The 21,695-nt window shown below is 46.4% G+C and overlaps 1 protein-coding gene and 1 long non-coding RNA gene across 3 annotated transcripts in view; one reads left to right on the forward strand and one right to left on the reverse strand.

The window, feature by feature from the left end:
- The first annotated feature begins 15,511 nt into the window (after nucleotides 1-15,511).
- Nucleotides 15,512-18,707, forward strand: LOC125921845 (uncharacterized). Its single transcript, XR_007457516.1, has 2 exons — nucleotides 15,512-16,113; nucleotides 16,630-18,707. It is a non-coding gene; the product is annotated as an uncharacterized LOC125921845 (long non-coding RNA).
- Nucleotides 17,221-21,695, reverse strand: part of ST6GAL1 (ST6 beta-galactoside alpha-2,6-sialyltransferase 1) — a 118,857-nt gene continuing 114,382 nt past the window's right edge. For both annotated transcript variants that reach the window (XM_049629534.1, XM_049629536.1), the window contains one exon: nucleotides 17,221-19,808. In XM_049629534.1, the coding sequence (XP_049485491.1) occupies nucleotides 19,567-19,808 (242 nt within the window). In that variant the 3' untranslated portion in view covers nucleotides 17,221-19,566. The remainder of the gene's footprint in view (nucleotides 19,809-21,695) is intronic.

Genomic DNA, 21,695 nt, shown 5'->3' on the forward strand with positions numbered 1-21,695 from the left:
AAAAGAAGTGGTATATTCTGGATGTGGCTGGAGCCAGTACGTGCACAGACAGCTCAGTTTTCACTCATTACTCACCACCAATGCACCAGTAACTTCTCTGCTAACAACCGTGGTCTCATGGGGGAGTTCCTTTGATCACGTGAGAAAGGGGGAAAATAACTAGGTCTGATTCATGGGTGGAGTATGTTGGTATAAGCCAAAAATCAACCATGAACTATATATACCTACACTTGGGGGTGGCCCTGAAAGACAGTGGTGAGAAGAAATTCCCCAACTGGGCAGAGTTTGGACATTGCATCTGGTCATCCACCTTGTATGGACAGAGAGGTAGTCCATGACTACCTTCAGGGAGAGTTGTGAATGGCTTGGCTGATTGGTTAGGGGCCTAGAGGGAGAAAGATCAGGAAATCAGGACTAAAGCAGTCTACAGGCAAACCTATGAGTGTGGGCTCAAAAGGCGAGCATCTGTGTACCACATGTTTCACGCCCACCAGTGAGAATCTATCCCTGCAGAAGAGGCATACCACAAGCTGGACAGAGTGACTCTTCCAATGGATGTCAGTCTGCCTGTGTTCCTGGCCATATCAATGTTTGTATAATAGGCCCATGAACAGAACAGCCATGAAGGCAGAGATGAAGACACACTGTTTATGGGCCCATGGATGGCTCCGTTTTGCCCAGGTGGACCTCACTGCTGGCCTTGCTGAATGTCTGACCTATCAGAAACAGAAACCCACACTGAATCCAAATACAGTGTTAGCCCTCAAGAACAATGAGTCACTCAGTGAAAAGTTGATTACATTGGATCCTGTCCACTCTGAAAAGGGAAGCATTTTTCCTGATTGGGTTTGATGTATATTCCAGGAATGGGTTTCCCTTTCTTGCTCATAGGCCTCAGTTCACTAACCAAGGGCCCCCAGAGTATCTGATTTAACAGCATGAAATACTGCATAATGATGCTTTGGATGTGTGTCCATGGGCACAAAACTGTAGGAGCCACTAGTCCTACCACATACTGCATCATCCAGAGGCTGCTGGCCTAATAGAGTGTTGAATCAGCCTCTTAAAGGCACAGCTGAAATGCCAGCTTGGAGGTGATACCCTGTGAGGGTTGGGTTCTTGTGTAATCAAATTAGGTAGAACATATGAGTCTGGCAATCAGCTGGTAGAATCAGGAAATGACCTCAATTACCATTACTCCCACTTGAAGAATTTGTACTTCTTGTTCCTACAAACTTAGACCCTGTGGGTCTAAAAGTCCCGGTTTCCTGGGGAGGTATGCTTCCACCAAAGGATATATTAAGAATCCCATTAAAGGGGTGCCTGGGTGGCTCAGTCAGTGAAGTGTCTGACTCTTGATTTTGGCTCAGGTCATGATCTCATGGTTCATGTGTTCGAGCCCCATGGAGCCCGCTTGGGATTCTCTCTCTCCCACTCTGTCTGCCCCTCCCTTGTTTGTGCTCTGCCTCTCTCAAAATAAATAAACATGAAAAATATTTTTTAAAAAATAATCCCATTAAATTTAAAGCAATGGCTCCCAACTGGTTCCTGCCAGGAGACCAAAAGATACAGAAATGAATCGCCAGACCATTGGGGGAATTGTCTCTGGGGAGACAGAACTATGCTTTATGATGCAGGTGGAAGGAATACATTTGGTGCTCAGGTGGCTCCCTGGGATATTCCTTGGTACTCTCATGGCCAGTATTCAGTGTGAATGGGTAGTTACAGAGCCATGGCCTAATAAAGGCATGGTAACCAGGTCAGAACCCTGAGGCTGAAGGTCTGGGTCATCTCGCCAGGCTAGCCACCTAGACTACCAGAAAGGGTAGCCAAGGGCAAGGTGGGGGACCTAGAATAGGTAGTAGCAAAGAAAAATGACAAATAATACTTACAGTCTCAGGACTAAGTGCAGCAGTAAGAGACGTGGCTTATCCCACTGACATACCTCTTGTAAGCTTTTCCCCAGAAACTTTGACTAAGGGTTCCTTTTCCTCCACATCCTTGCCAACACTTGTTAGCTCTTGTCTTTTTGATGATAGTCTTTCTAACAAGTGTGAGGTGATAACTTTTGTGACTTTGATTTGCATTCCCCTGATGATTAGTGATGTTGAGCACTTCTTTATGTACTTGTTGGGTCATTTGTATGTTTTCTTTGGGAAAATGCCTATTTAGTTCCTTCTCTCTGACAATTTTTTGATTGGATTGTTTTTGCTACTGAAATTTGTTGTATGAGTTGTATGAGTTCTTTATAAATTTTGTATTTTTCTTAATTTTTAAATGTTTACTTACTTTTGAGAGAGACAGAGAGACAGAGCACAAGCAGTGGAGGGGCAGAGAGGAAGGGAAACACAGAATCTGAAGCAGGCTCCAGGCTTTGAGCTGACAGCACAGAGCCCGATGTGGGGCTCGAACCCACAAACTATGAGATCACGACCTGAGCCAAAGTCGGACACCTAAGCAACTGAGCCACCCAGCCACCCCTATAAATTTTGAATTTTTAACTCTTTATCAGATACAGGATTTGCAAATGATTTCTCCATTCTGTAAGTTGTCTTTTCATTTTGTTGATTGTTTCTTTGCTGTGCAGAAGCTTTTTAGTTCAATGTAGTCCTGCTTGTTTTTGTTTTTGTTACCTTTGTTTTTGGTGTCTATCTAAAAATTATTGCCAAGTCCAATGTTAAAACAGTTTTTTCATGTGATTTTTTTCTATGAGTTTTGTGGTCTCAGTTCTTATGTTTAATTTAAATCTGTGGTCCCTTTTGAGTTAATTTTTGTCAGTGGTGTAAGGTAGGGATCCAATTTCATTCTTCCACATGTGGTTATCCAGTTTTCCCTGCTCCATTTATTGAAGAGACCATCCTTTCCCCATTGGATATCTTCTAGGCAGCATGTATTTGGTTCTTGTTCTTTATCCATCCACCACTTGATGTCTTTGAAGAATTAAATCCATTTACCTTTAGGGTAATTACTGATAGGTAAGGACTTATTAATGTCATCATAGTCTTTTTTGGCTGTTTTATAATTCCTTTGACCTTTTCCTCATCTCTTGCTGCCTTCCTTTGTGAATTAATGATTTTCCTTAGTGGTATGCTCTGATTTTCTTCTCTTTATCTTTTGTGACTCTATTCTAGGTATTGTTTTGTGGTTTCTGCGAGCCGTTTATAAAAAATTTTATATGAATAATACTCTATTTTATGCTGATAAGGGTTTAACTTCAATTGCATACAAAAACTCTACCCACTTACTCCCCACTTTTATGTTTTTGATGTCATAGCTTACATCTTTTTGTATCGTGTATCCAGTAACAAATTGTTATAGCTATAGTTATTTTTAATACTTTTGTCTTTTAACCCTCATACTCAAGTTGAGTAGCGCCACATTAGTCTTTGAGTATTTGGAATCTATGTTTATATTTGCCAGTGTTGTATATTTTCACGTTATTAAGTAGCATCCTTTTGTTTCAGTTCGAAAAACTTCTTTCAGCATTTCTTGCAAAGAAGATTCAACAGTGATGAATTCCTTCACCTTTTTTTTTTTTATTAGGGAAGGTATTTATTTCGCCTTCATTGCCGAAGGACAGTTCTACTGGGTAGAATATTCCTGGTTGGCAGTTTCTTTCTTTCAGTACTTTGAATATGTCATCTTATTCTCTCCTGGCCTACAAGACCTCTACTGAAAAATCCACCAATAGTGTTATGAGGTTTCCTTGTTGCAAGAATGTTTTTTCTCTTAGTTCTTTTAAAATTCCTTGTCTTTTAGACTATTTCATTATACTGTGTCTTGGATAAGACTTCCTTGGTTTAATATTTTGTGGTGACCTATTAGCTTCATGAATTTGCATATTTAAATTTAAATCTCTCCTCAGATTTAGGAAATTCTCAGCCATTACCTCTTTTTAAATTTTTTTAACATTTATTTATTTTTGACAGAGAGAGGAAGAAAGAGAGCAGGGGAGGGGCAGAGAGATGGAGACACAGAATCTGAAGCAAGCTCCAGGCTCTGAGCTGTCAGCACAGAACCCGACATGGGGCTCCAACTCACAGACTGTAAGATCATGACCTGAGCTGAAGTTGGACACTTCACTGACTGAGCCACCCAGGCACCCCTTCATTACTTCTTTAAATAAGCTTTTTATCCCTTTTCCCTCTCTTCTTCAGGGACTCCAATGACATGTACCTTATTTCTCTTGGTGTCCCATAAATCCTGTGGGCTCTTTTCATTCTTTTTTCCTTTTGTTCCTCTGATTGATACTTTTAATTGGTCTGTCTTCTAGCACACTGATTCTTTCTTCTGCTTGGTCAAGTCTTTGTTGAAGCTCTCTATTGAAGTCTTCAATAGAATTCTTTAGTTATTGTATTCTTCAAATCCATGTTTGGTTCTTTTTCATGTTTTCTCTTTGTCAAACTTATTTTGTCTTTGTATTGTTTTCCTGATATCATTAATTTGTTTATCTCTGTTTTCTTTCAGCTTCTCTCTGAGTGTTTTTAGAGCAATTATTTTGAATTCTTTGTCAGACAATTCTTAGGTCTCCATTCTTTGGGGCCAATTACTAGTTGGCTTACTGTATTCCTTTAGTGGAGTCATGTTTCTCTTAATCTTTTAAAAGTTTACTTATTTATTTTGAGATAGAGACAGCACAAACAGGTGAAGGGCAGAGAGAAGGAGAGAAAGATCCCAAGGAGGCTCCACACCATCAGCACAGAGCCTGATACGGGGCTCAAACCCATGAATTGCGAGATCATGACCTAAGCCAAGGTCAAGAGTTGGACACTTAACCAACTGAGCCACCCAGGCACCTTATTCTCAATGATTCCTGTAGCCCTGTGTAGGTGGCTGTGCATTGGAAGAAGCAGTCACTTCTAGTTTTAGGGGCTGATTTTGGTAAGGGAAGACTTTCACTTGCAGGTGGGGGCATGCTGGAGTGTGCTGTGATCCCAGGTCTAGTGGTGCAGGGCTCCATGTGTGAGCATGTGGCAATACCAGGTCCAGGGGGAGGCATATTTCTTCATCTCAAGCCACCAGAGTCCCCAGTATCAACAACTATGTGTCCTTGGGGAGGACTTGTTGGATGGGGAAATGAGTAATAGCTGCAAGAACTATTGTGATCTTCAGCGGCACCTCCATGGCCAGGGTACAGGCAGTGGTAGTGGCCAGAGCTGGTGGTATGCCACTCAGCAGTGGGAGCCAGCTGCAAGTGCCTATGTGGTGGCAGGAGCCAGTTGCAGACACACACATCCAGGACAGACAGAAAGGGCCAGGGACAACTACAGACTCCATGGCAGCTATGAATGCCCTGGATATCAGCATGATCTCCCCTTGTTGTACGATCTCCCACTACATGTGTATACTTCAGTGGAGGCTGGTGACAGGGGTCGGGCCAGGGGGTGCGACTACACAGATGGAGGGGCTGGCTACAGTTTAGTACAGTGGTGCAGGCCAGTGACAGAAGACAGGGCCTGATCTGGGCCCACAAGCAGCTGTCGGGCACCCTGGCTGGCATCATGCCTTCCCACAGCTGCACGGTAGTATCGCTGGGTGCGTGCACTGCAGTAAAGGCTGGTGATGGACGTCAGGTCAACAGCATGCAAGGGAGCAGCTGGTGGGTCTCGCCCTGAGTGCACACATGGCAGCGGGGTCAGCCGTGAAGATCTAGGCCGGTGGTTTGCTCTGATGCAGCCACAGAGGCCTGAGTTGGCTGCCAGTGTGATTCCCAGGCTCTGGCGGGGATAGGGAGGGGGTGGTGATGGAGCAAGAGGGACTCAAGTGGCTGGCATCAGTGAACATAAATACCTGTAGGGTGGAAGCTGGTAAAATATGCAGGGATCTGGGAGCTGTGCTGGCCACTGTTCTTTCTTCAGGAGTGAAAGCTGCTGGGTTTATCTGTGAAGCAGGCCACTGAACCACAACTGTTCCTGCTGCATGGCTGCTATTGGTAGGCCCTGCTTTCCTTTTCGTTCCTCGCCATCTGTATTACATCTCGGGTTTGCCTGTCTGGGTTGGGTGAGACTGAAGCAGGCCTTTTCTGTGATGCCATGAAAAGCTGGAGAAGCTGGTTGCTCAGCCTGTTTCTCCTTTCCTGACAAGGGGAGCTCTTTCTAGCTGGGAAATCCCTGCTTGACACTGGGCAACGCCAGTTTGCGAGGTGGGGTGATTCAGGCAAAATGCAGCCGTCCTTCTTCTCATGTGGTTATGCTCGGGTTCTGTTGTTCCACTGTGTTGCTAAAACTTCTTAGGTGGATCCCAGAGCGGTTTTTGTTCACAGCTAGCTGTCTAATGATTGATCTGTATGTGGGGACGGGAGCTGGGGTCTTCTACGCCACCGTTTTGGTGGTCATTATCATTGTCATTACAGTCTTTGTAACTTCATCTCATGGCACCATTGCAGGGCATAATTTATATACATCAGCATTGATCAGTTGGATAAATAGGTGGATGGGTGGGTGGATGGACAAACAAATTTTATAGGTTTTAGAAGTTCTAAAATAAGAGGGTGCAAAGAGATAGCCAGCAGGATTAGTGGGCACTAGACTCAAAAGAGTTTTAAGTGAACTTTGGGTCTGAACTAGAGAGTCTGTCTTAAGTGAACATTGCTGAGTTGGGAAACAGTAGAAACTCCGGTGTAAAATTAAACTTAGAAAGTGTTCCCATGCTCGAGTAGTGGGCTGGCAGTGTTGGGGTCCTCCCAGCTGGTAAACGGGGAATACTGCAACGTGGCTTCTGATGGAATTTACCAGGGCCTGATAGGAAATAACTCCCATGAGTGAAACTGAAGGGGAAAAAGCTGAGATTACTAACTGCTGGCCAAGTATACAGCAGACAGTGAGATCAGCATGGTCTCCACCGGCCAAACCACTAACTCCCTTCTTTTGGTAAGTAAGCACAGCCTGGAGCATTAGAATCAACTGCGGTTGCATTATTTTATTATAAAAGTGGCTACTCAGGGTTTCTCTGTGTTTTCACTTTCATCTAGAACTCTCCGTTGAATACTACTTTATTACTCAGTACCCAGGGCCACACACTTCCCCTGTGCAATATGTTCCGAGAACGGGAGGTTTGCTGTTTGGAAAAGAGGTATTCGTGTAAAGACCTATCAGATATTTCTCTTTTGACCTCTTTCCATAGAGACTCACAAAGGCTCACAGCCTTTGTCTCAACCTGAGCTGCAGAGTTTAAGACTTTCAGCCATTTTCACGTCTGGGCCTAAGACTGGTTCTTTCCCTTCATCTAATCACGCCTCCAATAGACTTTTGGCGGGTGGGTTTTAGAGTGTCCTGCTCAATCTTTCTTTGGAAAGAGGTAAAAATAAATATCTGAGGAAGCCCAGGGAGAGCTCTGGGTGATGCCAGGATCTGAGGCGGCAGTCCTGGCTGGGCTGGCCCAGCTAGACAGGCCCACCTGTAGGTTGCCCCAGAGCAGAGATGTCATTAGAGACAAACACAGACCTCATTACCACAGAAGGACAGACCAGATCTCACTGGTCTTCCCACTGGGAAGAGTGGGTCACTTTCATAGCTAAAGGCAAAAAATTCAGTTGCTCAAAGCAACCACACTAGTCTGTAGCTTCCACTCTCTCGCTGCCCCTGCCCCCACTTCCTGGCTGACCGAGGTGCATACATGCACTCCCTCCATAAGGGACTTCTCTGTCAGAGGTCATTCTTGCTTCCCCAAATCTTGCTTCATGCTTTGACCTTGGCCCTTTCATTGAAGCTCCAGCCCCTTCAAATCTCAACCCAAATAGTGGACCTGTCTTCACGACAGCCATCACTTTCCTCCCTTCTTTTTTCTTCTATGAACACGGGTGCCAGGCACCAGCCATTCTTGCCACCTCTCCTCACTACTATACTCCGTGTTGTTGGAGCTACAGACTGCTCGCACCACACTGAGTTTTCAGTTTCCCAGATATTTCAGGGAATCTGAACTTCTAGAGTTTTTGCCTGCTTTCACCACAGTCCTCTCTTCCTAATTCCACAACAGAGCTATGGGACAATCAGTGTCCCCTTCGCCTCCTGTTGTGACCCCTTGAACCTGAGCCAAGCTTGATGAGCCTAGAAAGAGAGACTCCTCCCCCCCCCCCCCCCACCCACCCCCCACCCCAGGACTGGGCTTTTGGGAGCAATCTGTTTAACTATATAAAATAATTCATGATCTGCCTAGCAAGAGTCCACTTTCAAAATTATGTTGGGCTAGCAGATGTTGGGCTTTCACTGCTTTAGGGAGAGGAGAAACATCTAGAAGATCATCTTGGGCTTTTGAGTTTCCGAGGGTCCAGATCTGGGGTTAGGGCACTTTTAAGGAATTTTTCGGGAGAAATTTTGACTGTGTGTCTTTGAATATGTGGTGTGTGTACTTGCCTCGCTGGGTTGTGATAAGCATGTAGAGGGTGTATAGGGCTGTGATGATAATGTCTGTACCTATAAGGATAATAGTTATGTTAGATCATGAGAAGGAAGCTATTACTACGAATAGTTCTCCGATTAGATTAATTGTAGGGGGTAGGGCTAGGTTTGCGAGGCTGGCTAGTAGTCATCAGGCAGCCATCAGGGGGAGGATGGTTTGTAGGCCTCAGGCTAGGATTATCGTTCGGCTATGTACTCGCTCATAGTTTGAGTTTGCGAGACAGAATAGTATTGATGAGGTTAATCCGTGGGCAATTATAAGAGCTGTAGCTCCTATATAGCTTCAGGGTGTTTGGATTAGTACTGCTACAATTACTAGGGCTATGTGACTTACAGACGAGTACGCGATTAAGGATTTTAGGTCTGTCTGGCGTAAACAAATAGAACTTGTTATAACTATTCCTCATAGGGATAACATTATGAAGGGGTATGCTATTTGGTTTGTCGTGGGGTTGAGTAGAATTGTGATACGTATCATTCCATATCCCCCTAGTTTTAATAGTACGGCAGCAAGTACTATTGAGCCAGCAATGGGAGCTTCGACGTGTGCTTTTGGTAATCAGAGGTGGAGTCCATATAGGGGTATTTTTACTATAAATGCTATTATGCATGCTAGTCAGAGGAAGACTAGCCTTTTGAACTAACTTTTGAACTTTTATACTAACTTTTTTACTTTTTTGCCTTTTATACTAACTTTTGGAACCTTACAACCAGATAGGAATATGATTCCATTGTGCAGTTTTTGAAAGAAAACATTTTTATTCCTAGGATTTTATACCCAGGCAAATTGTTTCTCATGAAAACAGAAAGAAATTTTCAGATATGTGAGTACATGTGTATCCAATTTTTTGAAGATGTACACCAGAATGATAAATGGAACAAATTAAGAGCATTAAGATTGGGGATGTTACAGGGGAGCCTAGGTGGCTCAGTCAGTTGAGCGTCCGACTTCAGCTCAGGTCATGATCTCATGGCTTGTGAGTTTGAGCCCCGTGTCAGGCTGTGTGCTGACAGCTTGGAGCCTGGAGCCTGCTCCAGAGTCTGTGTGTCCCTCTCTCTCTGCCCCTCCCCTGCTCATGCTCTGTCTCTCTCTGTCTCAAAAATAAACATTAAAAAAAAAATTGGGGATGTTACAGCATATAAAATGATTGTTGCTGAGTAAGCAATTTAAAATAGAAATCTTCCTTGAAATACACTGTAACTCTGGTTATAAAACTGAATGATATCATCAAAAATAATTCTCCAAACCACAGTCATATTCTGAATCTAAAATCTTAATATTAACAAAGATTAAGGATAAGGAATAGAGAATAATCTTATCTTGTTCATACAGAAATATAAGATATCATTTCATTTCTGACTCTGACAAGGAGTGAAATATGAATTAAAGTGCTTTGGTAGAACTTTAAGTTAGAATGAAATATAAGATATATAGTACACTATATAGAGTGTATATTATACAAAGCTCTGAAAATGATAAAATGAGAAGCCCATATAATAAAAGGAGAAAATAAAAGAAACAGTAAGTAAGGAAGTATAAAAACAGAATGAAAGAACGTGACAGTTAAAGATAACAATTATGGGGGTGCCTGGGTGGCTCAGTCGACTCTTGGTTTTGGCTCAGGTCATGATCCCAGGGTCGTGGGACTGAGCTGCAAAGACTCTCTGTCTTTCTCCCTCTACCCTTCTCCCCTGCTTACACTCTCTCTCAATAAAAATAAAAATAAAATAAAAATAAAAAGATAACAATTATGATGGTTCATTAAAATGAATTTAAATTAAGTTAAAATATTCCTGTTAAAAGGCTAACATTCTGAGTTGGAAAACAAAATCTAGTAATATGTTGTTTTTAAGAAACACACCTAAAATCAAATGAGACCCCAAAAAAGCTTATAAGCAAAAGGATGGTCGTGAGTGTATCAGATCTTTTTAACAAACAGCACTGGGGTAACTGAATATCTACATACCAAAAAAAAAAAAAAAAAAAAGATGAAGTTGGACTCCTTGCCTTATACCTAGCCCAAAACTAATTCAAAATAGATAATAGACCTAAATATGAGAGCTAAAGGCATAAAACTCTTAGAAGAAAACAGAAATAAATCTTAATGACCTTAGGTTAGGCAAAGTTTTATTAGATACAATGCCAAAAACACAAGCAACAAAAGAAAAATAAACTTCATAGAAACATGCTTTAATGCTTTAAATGCTTTAAATGATACCATTAAGAAAGTGAAAGGTAGCCCACAGAATGGGAGAAATACTGGCAAATCATATATCTGACAACTGACTTATAAAGAACTCTAAAAAAATCCAAATATAAAAAGACAAATTATGGGGTGCCTGGGTGGCCCAGTCACCCAGGTTAAGAGTTAGGAGTCTGATCCTGGATTTCAGTTCAGGTCATAATCTCATGGTTCATGAGATGGAGCCCTGCGCTGGGCTCTGTGCTGACAGTTTGGAGCCTGCTTGGGATTCTCTCTCTCTCTCCCTCTCTCTGCCTCTCCCCTGCTCACTTGTGCAGGCACATGTGCTCTCTCTCTTTCTTAAAATAAATAAATAAACGTTGAAAAACTCTAAAAAAATTAAAAGACAAATTAACCCATTTTTTTTTAATGAGCAAAAGATCTGAATAGGTATTTCTCCAAAAAGATATACAAATATCTGGTAAATACTTGAAAAGATCCATGGGGTGATGTCACCAAAATGGGGGCACAGGTCATTCCTTACTTCAGCTCCCCTCACAGGAAGACGAACTAGCAACTATCCGTAGACAAAACACTATTGTGAAAATCCCACAAACGAGAGGGGAGGCTGAAGCACTCCCTGGGGCCACAGAGACGAAAAAGGACCACAAGAAGAGCCTTACCCTTCACTGTAAATGCATTGCCCTTTCCCCCACTTAGACAGTGCTACAGAGTGGGTGCCCCTGAGACTCTGGTTTCTCCAGTGGGAAAAGAGAGCCCAAGGTGGATATCCAGCTCCCCCAGCACTGTGGGATCCTTCCTGGGTGGGGGGAGGAGGGGCATTTGGGTTTCACTTCAAGGGGGTCACTGGGGGAATCTGCTGGGCTGAAGAAGGGGACAGAGCCTACCACAACCAGTGCTCAGATCTTGGTGGATCTCATTTCTGCATGCAGCAGCACTCAAACAGAGATTCCAGCCGGTGGCTCTGCCCATCTATCTGCAGAACCAAGCTGGTGGCCCTGTTTGGCCAGGGAGCTCCGTTGGCACTTCTGCCCAATTTGAGTCCCAGTCAAGGGGCCATGTAGACTGGGGAGCCTGTTCTGCTTTGCTGGGGCAGGGAAACAAATGTGCAGCCCCACCCACCTGCTGAGCACAGGCTCCAGTCCCACCTGTCCAGGAGACCTTGCCAACAAACTAGGGCAACTGTGGAGCTCATCCTTCAACCCTGATTGGGCCGGGAGCAGAGCCAGCCACCCTGTCCAACGGTTAAGCATAGCTTCTGACTCTGCATAACCAGGGAGCCTGAACAGTGACCCTAATCAGGCTCAGAGCTCAGTTTGTGGTCCTGCCAAACCGTGGAGCCCAGCCTATAACCACGCCCAGCAGAAGACCCCAGCCTGTGGCCCTGCCTGACTGCTGAGCACAACCTGTGGCCTGGCGCAGGCAGGAAGCCCAGAGGGTGACTGGACTCAGTCGCAGAGCATAGCCTGCAGCCCAATCTGATGAAGGAACCCAGACAGGAGCTCTGCCTGACCGCAGAACAGCCTCTAGCTCCACCCAACTGCAGAATACAGCTGGAGGCCTCTTCCGACCACAGAACCTGGCCAGAAACCTTGCTTCTACACCGCTGGCAAGTTTCTGTTGGCTGTTGACAAGAAGCCTCAGTTCTCAGGACTTTTCCACAGGACTGCCGGGGTGTCCTCATGATTTGGTGGTTCGCTTCACCTAGAGCAAGTGATCCAAATGAGAGCAAGGTGGAAGCTGCAATGTCTTTGTGCCCTAACCCCAGAGGCAATACACTGTCATTTCCTCAGTATCCTATTGGTAACACAGATTGGCACTATTCAGTGGGGGAAGGAATGTCCTTACCTAAGGACATGAATACCAGGAAGTGAGGGTCATTGGGGGTCATTTTGAAGCCTGGCTACTACAGTCTGCCTTACTGACCTTAACCCTACCACATGCAAAATACACTCAAAGCTTCCAAATCCTTCTTGCTCCCCATCAGCCATATTTCATCCCTTCACAGTACCAGTGGAGCACAGCCAGCAGCCTGCCAGAGCACAAATATCAGCCTACAGCCCTGACTGATCACAAAGCACAACCTGAGGTCCTCTCCAGAGTCTTCCTGAACACAGAGTAAGGCCAGCTTCCGGAACCGTCTGAGAGCACAGCCTGATATGGCAACCAACCAGGAGAGATTGTGGAGTCCAGCCTATAGCCCTGCCCAATCACAGAGTCCAGTGACACCAACCCCGCCGGGGAACACAGCCTGAGACCTTACCCAACCAGAAGTGATTGCAGAGCCCAGCTAGAGGCTCCCTCTGACCACAGAGCCCAGCCAGTGGCACCACCCCGGACCTCAGAGCCATGTAAGAGAACCGTCTTGGGAGGAGACCAACCAGCTCCCAGTTAAGCCCTTAGATGGCTGCAGCCCCAGCTGCCATCTTAACCACAATCTGTGAGAGATCCCAAGCCAGAAGCACCTAGCTAACCCACTCCCCAACTGACTCACAGACACTGTGTGAATACGTTTACTGTGGTTTGAGCGGCTGGCCATTTGTTAGGTAAACTAATGTAACTAATATGCACTCTTCCGTTTCCAGGCTTTTACTAATTTCTATGGAGAAGACAAAAAGGAATAACAAAATAATAAACCAGAAAATGTCACAAAGTTTCTAGCAATCTTAGAGTGCTTCCTTTGGTTTGTTCCCTTTTCTGATTTTCTAAGACTATTCCAGCACTTTCCTCTAAGATTCTTCCAGCCACAATTCCTGAGAGGAAAAGACTACCTATCCTACCCACCTGCCACCTCCAAATGCAGTCAGAGATGATGACATATGCTTATATGTGCAGGTATTCGGGGGGGAAACAAGTGCAAAGAAACTACATGTCCAATTCTAAAGAAAATTGTATAAATTATAACACATTTTTATAATAGCACATCATGCAACCATTACAAGGCATAATTACAAAGGGATCCTTACTGATTTAGAGACACTTTTATGATGTCTTTTTAAATTAAAAAAAAAAGTGAGGTGTGTGTGTGTGTGTGTGTGTGTGTGTGGTATTTTGTATGTGTGTATATATATAGTATTTTTTTTAATTTTTTTTTAACGTTTATTTATTTTTGAGACAGAGAGAGACAGGATGAACGGAGGAGGGGCAGAGAGAGAGGGAGACACAGAATCGGAGGCAAGCTCCAGGCTCTGAGCCATCAGCCCAGAGCCCGATGCGGGGCTCGAACTCACAGACCGCAAGATCCTGACCTGAACTGAAGCCGGACGCTTAACCGACTGAGCCACCCAGGCGCCCCTATATATAGTATTTTAAAACACAACTGGGAACTACTAGCAGGGATTATCTTTAGATGAAAGAATGCAGATGACTTTTTCCCTTTATGGTTTTGTGCTTTTGACAGGAAATATGTACTTTTATTTATTTTTTTTTAATTTTTAATCTTTATTATTTATTTTTGAGAGAGAGAGAGAGAGATACAGAGTATGAGCGGGGAGGGGCACAGAGAGAGGGAGACACAGAATCCGAAGCAGGCTCCAGACTCTGAACTGTCAGCACAGAGCCCGACGTGGGGCTCGAACCCACGAACTGCGAGATCATGACCTGAGCCAAAATCAAGATTCAGACACTTAACTGACTAAGCCACCCAGGCACCCCTGTACTACTTTTATACTCAGAAAAAGCATTTAAAGTAAAAAGAGAATCTTGTCCATCCCTTAAGACTGTCACCCATTAAGACTACCTAAATCTGGGATGCCTGGGTGGCTTAGCTGGCTAAACGTCCAACTCTTGGTTTTGGCTTGGGTCATGATCTCACAGTTCATGAGTTCAAGCCTTGCATCAGGTTCTGTGCTGATAGCACGGAGCCTGTTTGGGATTCTCTCTCTCTCTCTCTCTCTCTCTGTCCATCCCCCCACCTCTCTCAAAATAAATAAACTTTAACATTTTTTTAGAAATAAAGACTACCCCAATTCCTGTCAAAATCAATCTTATTTTTCATAACTCCATTATTGTACTTTTCCTTGTATGATCCTACTTCCCCATACTTGGCGTTTGCATGGTATTTTCCTTCTATGCCGTTACAAATGCGTGCAGAACAACATAAGTGTACTACCTAGCTTTAGTTCTCCAGGAAATGGCACCACTCGTCTCTCACATGACCATGACACTGCTCACAGGCGGGGCCGGCCCATTCTCCCAGGCCCCAAATTCTTGGAGGACAGGCGCTGTGACTATTCATCACTGTCTCCCAGTGCCACTCAGAGTAGATGTTTCCTGGGGACTCACTGGGCTGAACAGAATTCCTCTTCCCATTATCAGCTTGTTTCCTAGTCAATCCTGAGGAGGGACTGGATGGTGGCATAAATGCATGAGGTGGTGGGATTTTGTAGGCGCCAGGAAGGTCTTTTCCCCTCTCTTGCAGCTGATGCCATGATCCCAGCTCACAGGGATGAATTTTATGGGTTGAAAAAGTGGAAAGTGACCCTGGAGCATTAGTGCACTCCCTGTCACATCACATCACAGCCAGGAAGGCTGCCCCGAGGGTCACAAGAGAAGAGGAAACCAAGGCCACACAGGAGGCCTGAGAGCTAGGAATAGGTGTGGGGGATGGGGGAGGCAGCCTGAGGTATTGCAGAAGTTCCCTTCAAGGCCCAGATAGCGGGTCCCCACCCTCCCAGCTCACCAGCTAAGAGGACCTTACAGAGAATGAGGGCCACTGTAAAATGCGGCAAGCACAAATCTCCATTCCCAAACTGACTGAAATCTATTTTTCTGTCACTTCTATTTTGAGCTCCCTTTCTACTGGGATCCAGACAGAAACCCAATCTTTGTTGATATGGCATTACATCGGAGTTCCAGGGAACGTACAACACGAAGGCATTGGGTGCTGGGGTCCGAAGTACATACGGGCATCGCTTGTTTTGTTGTTCTTTGCTTTACTGCACTGCGTGGATACTGCATTAAAAAACAATTTTTTTTTTTGAAGGTCTGTGGCAACCCTGCGTCAAGCAAGTCTGTTGGTGCTATTTTTCCAACAGCATTTGCTCACTTCCTGTTTCTGCGTCACATTTTGGCAATTCTCGCAATATTTCAAACTTGTTCACTATTATTACATTTGAACTGCTGCAATCTCATGATAACACTTGAATGGATGAAGAGTTGCTTCTCATGCACGAGCAAAGAAAGTGGTTTCTTGAGATGGACTCTACTCCCAGTGAAGACGCTGTGAAGACTGTCGAAATGACAACAAAGGATTGACAACCTCATACGCTTCGGTGATAAAGCAGCAGACCCCAAATTTGAAAGAAGTTCTACTGTGGGTAAAAGGTGTCAAACAGGATCGCATGCTACAGAGGAATCGTCTGTGAAAGGAAGAGTCGATCGGTGTGGCAAACTTCGCAGCTGTCGTATTTTCAGAAACAGGCACAGCCACCCAGCCTTTAGCCACCAGCACCCTGAGCAGGCAGAAGCCAGCAACACCTAGGCAAGACCCTCCACTTAGGACTCCCTGAAAGGTCAGAGGATGCCTCGCATTTTTTAACAATAACATATATTTTTTAATATTTATTTTTGATAGAGTGCAAGCAGTGGGGGGGGGGCGGTGGCAGAGGAAGGGAGACAGAGGGTCCAATGGGGGCTCTGCGCTGACAGCAGGGAGCCTAATATGGGGCTCGAACTCAGGAACCTAGAGATCATGAGCTGAGCCAAAGTGGTACGCTCAACTGACTGAGCCACCCAGGTGTCCCACAATAAAATATTTTTTGATCAAACAGTTTTTGCAGACACAGTGCTGCTGCACCCTTAATAGACTACAGTATAGTGTCGTGTGGTTTAGGGGGACATATCCAATCCCTAACGGGAGGGGCACAGTTCACAGAGAAAAGGAATTCTCCTCTCTCCTTATTCCTGCTTCTGAGATTTTCTGTCCAAACATTTTGGCTATCCTCTTGGGACCTCAGTCCCTTAAGGGTTTTAGGATTTTGGAAATCAAGGTAAAGACCTTCCTTCCATCCTGCTTCCTTGTCCTACAGCATCCTTTCCCTGAGGTGCTGGACAAACAACTTAGTCACATGAACCCAAGCAAGAGCAAAAGGAAAACAACAACAACAACAACAACAACAACAACAATCGGTCAATATCTCAAAGATGCTGTTTGCTACGTAGGTGAGCATCCTTCTTCCCGGGGGAGTGGAGAGGAGCTAGTGGGAAAGGATTCAGGGCTCCGGGACTCCAGCTGTGTCCTCCTTGGAGATAAAAGTTGACCACCAGCAGTTCTTTCCCTTAGCAAGTAAGGAGAGAGGGATAAACTTTTTGAAAAACACGTTTATTTTAAAATTTTACATCATCTTTGGATAATTCATGATTGGATCAGGCACGGTGCAGACACTTCTGAGATCAAGGTCTCCAGACCAACGTGAACAGTTTCTGCGACTGAAGAGCCAGGGGACCTCATGATATAGGATGGAGCGATGGCTACTGACGAAGACACGACCCCCTCAAGACGGGGACTTTCCAAACGCAGCGTGCAGTCACCATTTCTAAATTATCTGTCGCAAACATTAAACATCTCACCAGACCAACAATAATACCCCTATCTTATCTGCAGTTTACTAGTTTCCATAGACAACACAGAATTAAATTAATTTGATCCCTTAGATGAATAATAACAATTAAAGCTAGCATCTACCCAGTGTAGTCTCATTGTCCACACCAACACCAACCTCCTGCTGATGGAATGCCACCTGCCTCTCACTGTTTGTGATTCAGAGATTGCAGCAAGCACGTCAAATCAGAACATAAAGCAATGTTTTATGGGCCCGGGCCCGGGGGCCTGGAGAGGGGAAAGACTCCCCACACAGCAAGAAGCGGCCCAAGTGCGCTGCCTATCCCCAAGCAGAGAGGTCAGAACTGCAAGCAGGGAGGAAGAGGAGGAGGAGGGGGAGGAGGAGAAGGAGGCGGGGGAGGGGGATGGGGGGGACACCCTCTGCACGTTCCACTGCCTCAGATGGTTTCCTGGGCACTCCAGGCAGGTGTCCCAATAGGAGAGTTAATTCCCTGATGATAGGACCCCCTCTCCGGCCTCCCTCAAAGCAAGGTCTTGCCCAGGTGTGAGCACACAGCAGGTCCTTAGAAAAGGAAGGAAGGAAGGAAGGGAGGGAGGGAGGGAGGATGGAAGCCACCATGCGCAGGGAACCTGCTAGGACAGAACCAGGATAGGTGTTTCATGTAACCCTTATAACAGCCCTGTGAGGTAGGCTCATCACCCCCCCATTTTAAAGATGTGGAAACAGAGTCTCGGAGAGAATTCACCAATGGTGGCATGGCTGGTAAACGGGACGGGGGGAGCATCAATTTGAAAACCCGGGGCTTCTTCCTCTGGGTTCCTTCTACTCTTCTATAAACCAAGGGTTTGGCAGCAAGTGAGCCAGCTCCAGCTCCCAGACAGCTGTTCTAGAGCTCGAGCTTGAGGGGCCGTTGAGCACATAAGGCCAGGAGTCCAAACGCCTGGGTCTAGGAACCCTGGCTCTACAGCATTACTTTGTAACCCTGAGCGAGCACTCTGCCTTCTCCACAGGGCAGGGCTGGCCTAGCCCAGTATGCTTCTCCACCAGGGAACGGGGTAGCACAACTACCCAGGAAGCCTGTTGGCAGACCAGGGTGTGAGGGTCTCTGTCTGGAGACTCTGATGCTGCACCGTTGCTGGAGGGCCAGAGGGCATGGCCGTCTGATATACCTTGTGAGAATCGGTTGTGATCTCTAAGGTTCTGACTTCCGAGAGCAACTTTAAATGCTAGGGAACCACATCCCCACTCCCTGAGAGACGTCCCGCAAAAGGCCCGGGAAAGTCAAAGAAATCATCAGATGGGGATACTGTTGTAAAGCAGAAAATGTTGAAAAATAATTTGAGAGAGAGAGAGAAAAAAAAAAACCCCACTGCTTTAAAGGGGAAAACAAGAGGGCAGTCAGCAGTGGGCGCGCGGTGTGCAAATCCCACTGCAGGGTAGGGTCAGGCCAGGCTGAGCATGGACAAATCAGGTTTTTGGCATCTGGCTTGCCTGGTGTCTGCCAGGGGGCTGCACTCCCTGCCTCAGATGGGTTGGGGGGGGGGTTCCTCAAAAAAATCATCTGAGCCCCTAAGTTCAGGCAGACCTTAGAGAATAAATGTGGGCAATAAAGGCAGAAAGGAAAACGCAACTCAAATGAGTCAAGCGTCTGCTTGGCCTGTTTCTCCTCTTCCTCTAAAATCTCCACAGCCCAGCTCAGAGAAGCCCTCTCCGACCAGCAGACAGAGCAAGTGTGTGACCCCTCCCGAGCTCGCAAGCAGCTGGAGGATGGAGCCTGTGCCCTTCTGTGCCTCTCATCGCCCTGTGGAGAGGATGTGCGTTCGGCAAGACCCTTTGCCCACAAGCACCCAGGTTAAGGACCCGCCAAACCAGCTAGAGCGACAGGAATGCCACCTCTCCCGAGGGCATGGAGCTTGGCAGCAGCTTTGTTCTAGAGGAATCGAGGATGTGTCCTACGCTCCCTACCACCTACTGGTCCCCAGAGCCACCTTATTTATACCGGGGCAAATCATCATTTAGGAGAATTTCTTTAAAACACGAAATCAGTATCTAGGAGCAGATTTCAAGCAACAGAGAGTGCTGGTTTGTGAGAATAACACCACTCCCGTGGGGAAAACAGCCCAGCTTTGGCAGCCCTGGGGAGAAAGGTGGATCCCGCATTTGCCTGTGTGTGGGAAGAATGCTAGGTGTGTGTGCACATGTGTGTGGCAGGAGTCTTTGGGGGTCACACACACACCTCTGCAGCTACGGGGCAGGCTGGACCTGGATGCTTGCTCTTGGGACTCCTGCAGCCCGAGGCTCTTGCTGACAGAAGGCCCACGGTGCAGGCTGTGATTGTTCGGGAATGTGATCCACCCATGCTCGGTGGAGAAGGGTGAGGGGACCTGACCAGGAAGCCCACGCTCAGCAGCGAATTCTCCGGAAGCCAGGCAGCGTAGCTTTCCCAAGCAGGTAAATGTCCTCATCTGTGCCCTGGTTGAGGTGTTTCACCAGATTCTTCTCAAAGAGTAGGGGGTGGTAGGCGCCCATCGTGCAGGCGCTGTCAAAGAACTTCTGGTAGTAGTAACACACGTCAGTCTTGCGCTTGGACGGGAGGAACTCATAAATATCCACCTGGTCACACAGCGTCATCATGATGATGATGCCTGCAAAGGGGAGCGGAGGTAAGTCCTGCCCAGCGACCCACCCCAGCATCCTGAGCTCGTACGCCATGAGCCGGGCAGCTCAGGGACCCAAATCTGGGGAGATGTCTATCCGGGGTTTCTGTTTATTGCTGTGATTCCCAACCTGAGCTCTGCCAGTAGGCCAATCCCGCAAGCTGCTCCTCGGGATGTTGTGTCCTGTGTGCCTTTGTATCCCTGGCACCTAGGTCAGAGGCTGGTACGTGACAGGTCCCCCCCCAAGCACTAGAGGACTGAAGCGCTCCACCGGTCACCGAACTTATCGGGGCGAATGAGCTATATGCAGAGAGAGGACAAGAGGACTGAGGTGACGGGACCATCACACGTAGATAGTACTTTCTAGCACTTTTACATCCCACAGGAGCCTGGTGGATGGTGCTGATTGAGAGAAGTTGCTTCTTACAGTGCTTAGGGAGACGGACCTTCCCCCGGGCCGGGAGGAGGGCAGTGGGAACAGGAGCACACACGGTCTGTATCGCTGGGCTCTGCTCCTTTGGGCAGGAGATGCAGCCAAAGCGGTGTGGCCAGGCCGGTGCTCCCAGAACACTGTGCCAACAAGAGGCTGGAGACTCCTGCTACCACCCTCCTGTCCCCACCTGGCTCAGGCATCGCCTGCAGGACACGTCCCTCACCATCTGCCCCAAGGGGTGATCCGCCCACTCCTCCTACCACACAGGCTGTTGCTAGGATACAATAAGTTGGTGGCTCTCAGACCCCTCTGTCAGCCATAAGTATGGGGAGCGTTTGCGATGAAGCAGTTCTCACTGATAGCAAAACTGTAAACTGCTTAGCAGCAACTTTGTTCCAGAGGAATCAGCTATGGGGAAAGCCCTCTCTGGCTGCCTCAGGTCTAATGCGGGGAAAAAAGACAGCTCTGCAACGAACTGATGAAGGCACAACGGAAGTGCTTCTAGAAATTATGGGAGGAAGCACTTCCTATGGGAGAGGTCTTCCACAAACTTCCTGGAAGCACAGGTGTGGGGCCCGGCAGGGGCCACTAGGGATGGGCACGAAGGGGGATTGGTGGTACAGGGGACCGAGTGGGCAAAGGCAGGGCAGTGGTGATGGGAAAGTGCTTTTCCAACCATTCCTGTTCCAAAGGGCTCCTGGAAGAGCCCCAAATGCACACATCTAAACGTTGAAGAAAAAAGTATGAAGAAGGTGTGATACTGAAATGGCCCCCATCCCTTTCTATAAGGAGTGCCTCTGACATTCAACACTGACTTGTTCATTAACTTAGGGTACAGTTTCCACAGGGCTATCCTATGCCAGACCCAGAAGAATGCATCAAACTCAGTCCCCACCCTGAAGTGGTTTGCATTCCAGAAGGAGAGCAGGCAAATCATGCAATGGGGGGTGGCAGGGGCCAGCCATCCAACCATCCATCCATCTTTCTGTCCATCCATCCCCAGGGAAAGGGGTCCCCTGCGGGGGCTCAGAGGAGAGTTTCCCTTCCATGCATCCGAGAAGAAAGTATGAAGCCAGCATTCAGGACCGTCTGGACTCAGACCTCAGCCCACCCTCACCAGCTCCCTCAGCTCCATTCATGACGCCTAAACCAATAAAGCTGCACAGCTCATTCCTCTATCAGGAACATAACTGGGGCACTCACTGGATTAAACAAATTTTTGAAATCCAGAATAAAGTATTACTGAGTCTTGATTTTTCCTCGGATGCCAATATGGCTCAGCAGAACATTATTAGTGATCCTGTTTTTATTTAAAATGTTTGATATTTCACTCAGCACCAAATCTTGCATTCGTTGTGGTTTTGAAGAGAGTCTGTATTGATGTTATTTGTTACTGAAATTTTTTGGTGCTCCCTTAAACTGTACACCTGAGGCAAGTGTCT

This window comes from Panthera uncia, chromosome C2, assembly GCF_023721935.1.
Source record: "Panthera uncia isolate 11264 chromosome C2, Puncia_PCG_1.0, whole genome shotgun sequence".
In the NCBI taxonomy this organism is placed as follows: Eukaryota; Metazoa; Chordata; class Mammalia; order Carnivora; family Felidae; genus Panthera; species Panthera uncia.